Here is an 8,447-nt window from a genome sequence, read left to right on the forward strand (position 1 = left end):
CGTCTGTCTCCCTTATGTGCTAGTTACTATTCCAAAGGTTAGTAGTCGTCCGTGATTTACCTCATCCATATTGGCCCTGAGACAGATTAAAGGGTGCTAGGGGCGAATGTATTCACTTTTTACCATCATATACACTATGAGAGAGAAGATCTACCTTGGACATCTCACTATGCTCTGGATCGACTCAATGGGATTTAGAAGGTTCCGATAGTAGCTTCATTTATTTGTTTGTTGGTTTATTTTTGAAATATTAACAAGTGACCCTTACGAGTCCTTGTCCCAACAAAAATAAAATATAGATAGATAATAAAAAAGCCCCTTAATTAACTTATATTATCATAAAAAGGTTTTTTCATTTTGAATAAATATTAGAAGGGCCTAATATCCAAAAATACTTATCTTTCAACATTGTTAACTAATTTTGGTCAAAACTCCAACATATGTAATATTAAATAGTTATAGTTAATATTATTTTTTTTATAGATCAAAATTACTCAAACATTGATTAAAATTATTTTAATTTATCAAAATTGATAAATACTATCCGAATAGTTTTGATACGTATATATAATAGCTTTGAACCAAAATTGCTATATTGAACAAAGATGGTTTTAGGATATGAAAAATCCTTTTGATATTTTTTTAAAATAGGGACTTCTTTTGATGCTAATAAAAGGGATGCCCTTTTATTTTCATCCAAAATACATATTTAATCGTATATATCATACAAATAGTGATTTGGAACCTTATTTGTGGTTGATTTAGATTGGATAAAAGGTTTATGGAGAAAATGATAGATGATTACTTCTTCATTTTAGTTTACCAACATTTTAATTTTAGTATTAATCACTTTCAACGTTTCAAAGTGTGCTTTTGTTTTTGCCTTCCGGACGTTAACTTAATTAGCAAGCATAGTAACAATTAGTCTTCATAAAATGGTACTATGGTTTTATTATAAACTAAAATCACACAAAGAAAGCCATATGAAAATTTAAGACGTATCGAATGGTTTCTTTTATCTAGAAATGTAATTATAAAAAACTCCCAAACACATATTTTGAGAAGGAAAAATACAGGATTTGAAAATTTTCAACGTTATCATCAACGACTTGGTTCACTTTCAAAAACACTTTAGGTTTAATATTATCATTTGATAGCATAAATCTGCCCAAAAAATGATTTGACGTTAACTGAGTTAAGGCTTCACGATTTTGCTCCTGAAAGGCATTTTTATGGAATTATTTTATTTTTCTTGAAAAACTAAGGGTAAATTGGAAATTTAATTAACACTGAGGTTTAAACCGAGCAAAGTTATATATTTGAAAGGATGAATTCGGAACTAAACAAATTTACATGCTTTGCACAATATTATCCAAGAACTAGCTGAAGTGACATGGAGGGCTGAGGCAGCACCTTTAACTTAAAATCATAGACCAAATAGGAAAAAACGATCAAAACCAAAGAATTCATTTTTATTTATTAATTTAATATTGATTTACAAGCTAGGTATTGGATTTGAGCCTACTCTTAAAATGTCAGCATATTTGTTATTTATTCATTTATTATACTCACTAATCAACATAAACTCTAAATTATAATAATTCATACATTATTCTTGATATAAATCTTAGTTCAATTTACGGATCAAATTGCAAAAAAAAAACAATAATTTTGATTTAGTTTCAAGTTGATATTTTAAATCAAAATACTTCAATTTAGTTTCATTTTAATTCTCAATGAATAGATAAATTGAATTGTGCCCAAACCCCACAACAACAAAGAGAAGAGAACTTGATGAACAACATATAAAGGGCACATAAACAAAAGACGCCTTCATACTTCACTAGTGAGGGTTGTATCTTCCTTTATTACCTACAAGCACCTTCTTTTCGAGAATCTGGGTGCAGCATTCTCACATAACCTATAAATGGATGTCAGAAATTTACTATTAGTAAAAGAAGCAAACCAAGTAGATTCAAGAGTAATCGACAACTCAAGGTTTCTAATATTCATGAGAAGATGTAGATGGAATAAATAACTAAGCTATGTGAATGTTCAAAGAGAACATTTAGCATGAAATAAATGAGATTTCAGATAATTGAGTTTTCTAACAATCCTTTTGAATCAGTCTTACTGGCCAGATTAATGAAATACTAGGTACTTTCAGTCTATGATGCAGAAATTTATAACATGCTAGTGCATATAATGATAAATTACCCTTCCCACATGCGCTTTCGCCTTGGAGTGACATTGCTTGGAGTTTGCAAACCTCCATTGGATGTCCCAGGTTCATGGTCACTCGAACGTGCTGAACCATGTCCGTAAAATAACGCCAATGTTTTATTCAAGCTTGGAGATTGAACACTTTCGGTATGGTTTTTGGCATATTCCAGCATTGCAATTCCTGCAAGGAAGAAAACAGTTGAAGGCTGATAACTAACTTTTTAAAGTATATACTATAAAAAATCATAGTGATGCAGATGCTCATCCACCAAACACTAGCCAATTCGAGTGAGGCTTTTACCCCTACCGTTAACAATCTGTGCCCTTAGGAGCCACCTCCACACATCTAGCGATGCAATGTATGACTCCGATAGTACATACGAATATCAACAGTGATATAGCCGAGTTTGTTCAATGGAGGTGGCAGCAGAATATTACCTTAATCTTACTAAGTTGAGAAATAGGGAGTTTGGTGGCAGCAGAACCAAATTTGGGATAACTATGGTTTCCTAATAGATAGAGTGAACTAACACAAATTTTTAGAATCATCAGAGGAAATTGCCGAAGAGTTCACATCGATGGGGAGGATTGACACCTGGGTGTCGGCTCTTCGCCGCCTGAGACTGTAATATGTTCCAAGGGTTGGGTTGTTCACCCATTAAAGTGGTACATGTTGACCCTATCATTCAAGCTGAGCTGTAACAAAAGCACTTTAGACAACTCAACCCAGATCAATTATCCACCTAAGCAAATTATGAACGGGGGCAACAAGCGGCACTTTAGACTTAACGTTGCTCAATCTCTCCTTTCAATTGATAAGAGTGTGATGGAACTTCCAACATTAGAGTAATAGAAGCAAAAGAAGAGGTTAACAAAGCCCAATCTAATTCCCCATTGTTACCATGCATGGTGCAACAATCATATATGGAGCAATATGGCTTGCATTGACAACAATGCGTGGTTAATATTGTTGGTGCAGTTTGCACCAATAATCAAATTCAGGGGGCGTTTGGTATGAGCATGGGAATGGGAATCGGAATGGTAATCATTGTATTGTGGAATGGGAATGGGTATGAGCATGGATATCACTCTTAAAAGCAATGTTTGGTTAGTTGCATACTTTCTATCGGAATAAATCAATATTTCCTTTTTTACCCTTAAAGGAAAATAATAGAAAAAAATTAGATGTGAGAGAAAGATGAATGTGAGAGAGAAAATATGATAAAAGATAATGATGAGAGAGAAAGTATGATGAGAGAGAAAATATGATGAGAAAAAATGAAGAGAGAGAAAGTGTAATGAGAGAAAATGAGAAAAGAGAATGTGATAGAAGAGAGCATGATGAGAGAAGATGAGAGATAAAATATGATGTGAGAGAAATTATGATGGGAGAGGATGAAGAGATAGAAAATGTAATGAGAAAAAATGAGGGGAGAGAGAGTGTGTGATGAGAGAGATTGAGGAGAGAGAAAGTGTGATGAGAAAAAAAGAGAACAGTGAATGTGATGGGAGAGATGATGAGAGAGAAAGTATGATGAGAGAGAAAGTGTGTTGAGAAAAAAAAGGAGGGAGTGCGACAAGAGAGATTGAGGAGAGAGAAAGTGTGATGAGAGCGAAAGTGTGATGAGAAAAAAAAGAGAAAAGAGAGTGTGATGGGAGAGATTGAGGAGAGAGAAAGTATGATGAGAGAGAAAGTGTAATGAGAAAAAAGAGGAAAGAGAGTGTGATAGGAGAGAGAAAGTGTGTGATAAAATGATGAGAGAGAAAATATGATGAGAGAGAACAAGGAGAGAGCAGTGATATGAAGAAAAAAATAAATAAATAAATTTTGATATTTGATATTAAGGGAGAAAATTTTAGTTTTAGGTCAAGGGTATTTTTGGAATAAGAGAATATTTTGATTGATGAAAATAGGGTAATGACTCATTGAAGGGGAGGTACATGGGAATGAGTTATTACCCAATTTCAAGGATTCATTCCCTTATTCCTATTCCTATTCCTATAATCCAAATATTAACAATGGCAATCAATGATTCTCATTCCCATTCCCCACTTTATTCCCCTAAACCAAACGTCCCCTCAAATTTTAATGTATGACAAAGATTAAAGTTAGACTTGTGATTTAACCTCGAGCTAAGTGTGTAGGATAAGACTTAATGGATCTAAAGGACACCAGGCTGAAGTCAAGTCGAGTCAGGGAGGACTAGACGACAGGCAAGAAGTCCAATTGGGTTAGAGAGGACCAGACAGCTAGTAGGAAGTTCGGTCAGGGATTGACTAAAGTCCAAATGGTGCATCTGGCAAGAAAACCTGGTAGGTCAAGAGATCAGAGTCAAGTAAAACTACAAATGGTAAGTGGAGGTAAGACTGGAGGAGAGAGATCCAATGAGAACACTGGGACGCTGGTCCAACTTAGACCTATTTCGAAAATCTAGGTTGAGACCAAAACTAGATCCTGATTTTGGTAAGACAGGATCTAACTCAAATATATATAAACTGTTCATGCATATATTTTTCTAACTCTGTGTTGTAGATACATATGTAGATCTTCGAATCCTACACACGTGGCCACTAACAGAGCCTGATTCCGAATCCGAAGTCAAAAGATATGGCCTCCGAAAGATTACTGTGTCAAACCAATTATTGAAGACGCCTCAAGTGGATAGAGTAAATTAAACCAGACATGACAAGACCAGACCAAATTACACCGAACCGAAGTGACGGATAAGATCCTAATTATTTAATTATTTTTCTCTATAGAATTATCCGTAAGATCTGAAGTCGGAAAGTTTATCCCGAATTTAATGGATCTGATAAGAACAAGTTCATCTTTTGAGGCTAAATGTCCCAGGAAAGAAGACAACATTCTTTTTTGAAGAAGCAACCACACTATTCTTTCTATGCTCATCTCGTGCTAGTGCTACCCTTCTCAAGCGCCAAAGGAATCTCTGACAACAAGGCATCTCAAGATTAACTTTGCTTTGTCGGTAAAACTTAAATATTGCTTTTACTTATTATTGCATCAGAAAGTATAGGTTGTTACACTTTCTCTATCTCTACTGAATTTTTGATTGTTAGTGGATTACCCATCGAAAAAGGACCAAAGGGCCTATGTCTTGGAATAGGAGTTGTCGAAGGCTCCAAACCAAATAAATACTCGTGTGTTCTACTTTTCCGTGCTTTCCGTTTTACTTAGTTTCCCCCACGTGCAATCGATCCTACATATATGACATAGGCAGAGACATGCGAGTATGCATTGGTCATGACAGAGTTGTACTCTGTGCAATGCCTATACTTACAACTGCATAGTGAGGATCAAATGAGAAACAAGGTTACCACCAACCTCCCCTTCAATGGGTTACATCTCTCAAAAAATTAGCTGCAAAAGGTAGCCCTGTAATACATAATTTAGGAAATAAAAATATTGAATTGCATTGTACTTCATAAAATTAATTAGCTATAAGGATAGATTCATCATAGAAACTTGAAACAAATTTAATTTACCTAAAACAAAGGCATAAGACTAGTTATTTCTCAAAATTGGACTATATCTATATTAGACTAGACATATTGCATGTCTCTGTGTCAGACAGAATGATCTTATTTCTGTGTGGGATTGTGCTTCGTCAAAGTTTTAACCTTTCAAAACTCTAAGCATGGTTCAATCAATGCTACAATAGCATCCTAAAACTGTGAAGAGTTAAGAGTCTGAAATCTAAAACAATAAACAGAAAGGCATCAATAATATAACTTACCCAGACCTCTCAGCATCTTCACATCAAATTTATCAGCCAGATGTTTATGGCCAATAGTAGTTGCTCGCCTAATAACTAACTCTTTTAAACTGATAAGAAAATCCTGTCGGACAAAGAGTGAACATCAACATTAATTCCAAAACAAATAACGTTGACAGAATAAGAAATAACAAAAAGGAAATCAAAATAATTGATTCAATCATAAATGCTCAAATTAAATAACGGTGGCATCAAACATGACAACACCAAGCAGGCTGGGCAATTCATGGAGGGAAACATCAAAACCGTGAAGGACCAAAATTAAGTGGATGAAGTTCAAAGAAAAACACTTGATAACTATAGAAAATAGGTACACAAATAGTTAAGTTTGTAGATCTTACCAGCTCAATTTCAGAGAGGGTACCAAGCCATTCTGCATCTCCTCCTGCGCCACCACTGCCACCACCATCTGATCGAGGTTCGCTATCTTTTTGTGGGGACAGCATAGTAAAAATCTGAAGGAAAATTGAAGAGTAGAAACTATTAGATTGAATATCTCATCCTTAGGGCTTTCCCAAAGGACAGCAGAGTAAGAAAGCAAGAAATTGCAAAGTAGGTAGGGGCACAAGAATCCACTAAACCCTAAAAGGAAGAGGAAAGATATCAAATACTAAATTGATTAATTACGCACAGGGAAGGAGAAGAGGCAAAAGTCAAAATACTGTGGGGCAATAGTATGCCAATTGAGGTTTGGATTTTGTCTAAGAGAATACTATTGATAAGGGATCTCCAAATTAATTAAATATTATTTTCCTTACTTGACAGTTAGAGATTATCAGATCAGATGATCAGAGATTATCATTTTTCCCTACTTGACAGTTTAAAATTGAAATTCTATAATTTTCAATTTAGTAAAGTTTTATAATATCTCTGGTGAAGATTGTCCAATAGATCCATAAAAGTTTCCACCATCATCAACATCACGAATCATTTAAATACTACGGGACATATGATATACCCTATGAGAGAGATGTTCTACCTTTTACATCTCACTGTGCTGTAGAACGACTCAATGGGATTTAGAAGGTTCTGATAGTAGCTTCATTTATTTGTTTGTTGATTTATTTTTGAAATATTAACAAGTGACCCTTACAAGACTCTGTCCCAACAAAAAATACAATATAGGCAAATAATAAAAAGGATCCTTAAAACAAGAACAGATATTAAAATGAAACCTACTGCATGATATGGACACAGAGAACAAACAATTAAACTAGAAAATGTTGCATGAAGGCTTTTCAACTAACAAGTATAATGAACCTAAAATTCAACAAGACACATAGCAACCAATTAACAAATGAAAGTGCAAAATTAACTTGTAAAAGCTAACCAGCGAAGAACACATCATGATTAAACAACTCATTCAAGATAAACTAGTGCAATCGAGAAAATTGACAACTAACAACCCAAGCAAACCAAACACAGGAAGATATGCTGTCCGTGAGGTATGAATGATCAGAAATGGAAGGATACCGGTGATGGAAGGAGTTCGCCCCTTCTAACCCAAAGGGGAGAACTTCGTGGAAGGCTGGGAATGAGAGGACTACGCCAACGATGGAGATGAGGCTGCTGTTCAAGAAAAGGGCGGCCGAATCTCTTCTTCTAACCCGAAGAAAATATGATCGGCAGTATCGAGACTATGTGAGGGTGAGTGCGTTCTGGACGGAGAAGCCGCTGGAAGATGATCGGAGCCTCTCCTCTTCTAACTCGAAGAGGAGAGGGACTTAGTGGTGAAGATGAAGCGAACTCTGGTAGTGGCAATGGTTTTGACGAAGAAGGCCGACGAAGCGGCTGGATGGAGATGGGGCGATGGGACAAGATGTGTGACGAAAGGCTGCAGGCGGATGGCCGACGCCCCTCCTCTTCTAACCCGAAGAGGAGAGGAGCTCCAGCGGTGGCGGCGTGGCTAGACTCGCATGGAGGAGGTGACGGCTTTGGCTGGACTCGCGTGGAGGAGGTGACGGTGGGAAGATTCAGGGTGGCTGAGATGACGATGGGAGGATGCGGCGTGGCTGAGATGATCCTCCACCTTAGGGCTTCTTTCTCCTTCTTAATCCCTCATTCTCAACCATTGATTCAAGTACATGTGTGGGTCAGATTGAATCTGTCAACAGCCCAAATTAGAACAGATCTAGAAGAATGGCTGAGATTATATTTCGATGATGACTTGATCAGATTTAGATCCAACAGTTGTTCCCTTCCTTTACAAGAAGGGTCTATAGAAGATTTTAATGGAGCTCTGAGATGACTAGATCTGAATAGAGAGTTCAGATTGCTCCATCTTCACATCAATGGATGAAATTAATTCAACTTACTTTCCTCCTATTTTGAGCCAGTGAGCCCTCAACTTGATTTTATATGGTTCGACTCAACTCAAGTCCCATAGCTATTCATGTCTCCCTACAAATCAATACAAAAATTGTGAAAATA

At 36.1% G+C, this 8,447-nt stretch overlaps 1 protein-coding gene across 1 annotated transcript; it reads right to left on the reverse strand.

Moving 5' to 3' along the window:
• Nucleotides 1-1,693: 1,693 nt before the first annotated feature.
• LOC121997264 lies at nucleotides 1,694-8,118 on the reverse strand. The gene is made up of 5 exons (XM_042551590.1): nucleotides 7,491-8,118; nucleotides 6,359-6,472; nucleotides 5,979-6,081; nucleotides 2,218-2,404; nucleotides 1,694-1,921 (listed from the first exon to the last, which is right to left on the reverse strand). Exons 2-5 carry the CDS (start codon nucleotides 6,461-6,463, stop codon nucleotides 1,873-1,875), a joined length of 444 nt encoding a protein of 147 aa, XP_042407524.1. The 5' UTR covers nucleotides 6,464-6,472; nucleotides 7,491-8,118; the 3' UTR covers nucleotides 1,694-1,872.
• Between the last annotated feature and the right edge of the window lie 329 nt (nucleotides 8,119-8,447).

The sequence above is a fragment of the Zingiber officinale genome, chromosome 6A (genome assembly GCF_018446385.1).
Source record: "Zingiber officinale cultivar Zhangliang chromosome 6A, Zo_v1.1, whole genome shotgun sequence".
NCBI lineage: Eukaryota > Viridiplantae > Streptophyta > Magnoliopsida > Zingiberales > Zingiberaceae > Zingiber > Zingiber officinale.

Excerpts from the sequence above, each read along its gene's own strand:
- LOC121997264 (XM_042551590.1), bottom strand. The coding sequence starts at position 6,463 with ATGCTGTCCCCACAAAAAGATAGCGAACCTCGATCAGATGGTGGTGGC. Across the intron at positions 2,405-5,978 it reads GAAGATGCTGAGAGGTCTGG|GAATTGCAATGCTGGAATAT; the intron begins GTAAGTTATATT and ends TCTTCCTTGCAG. Across the intron at positions 1,922-2,217 it reads CGAAAGCGCATGTGGGAAGG|GTTATGTGAGAATGCTGCAC; the intron begins GTAATTTATCAT and ends ATCCATTTATAG.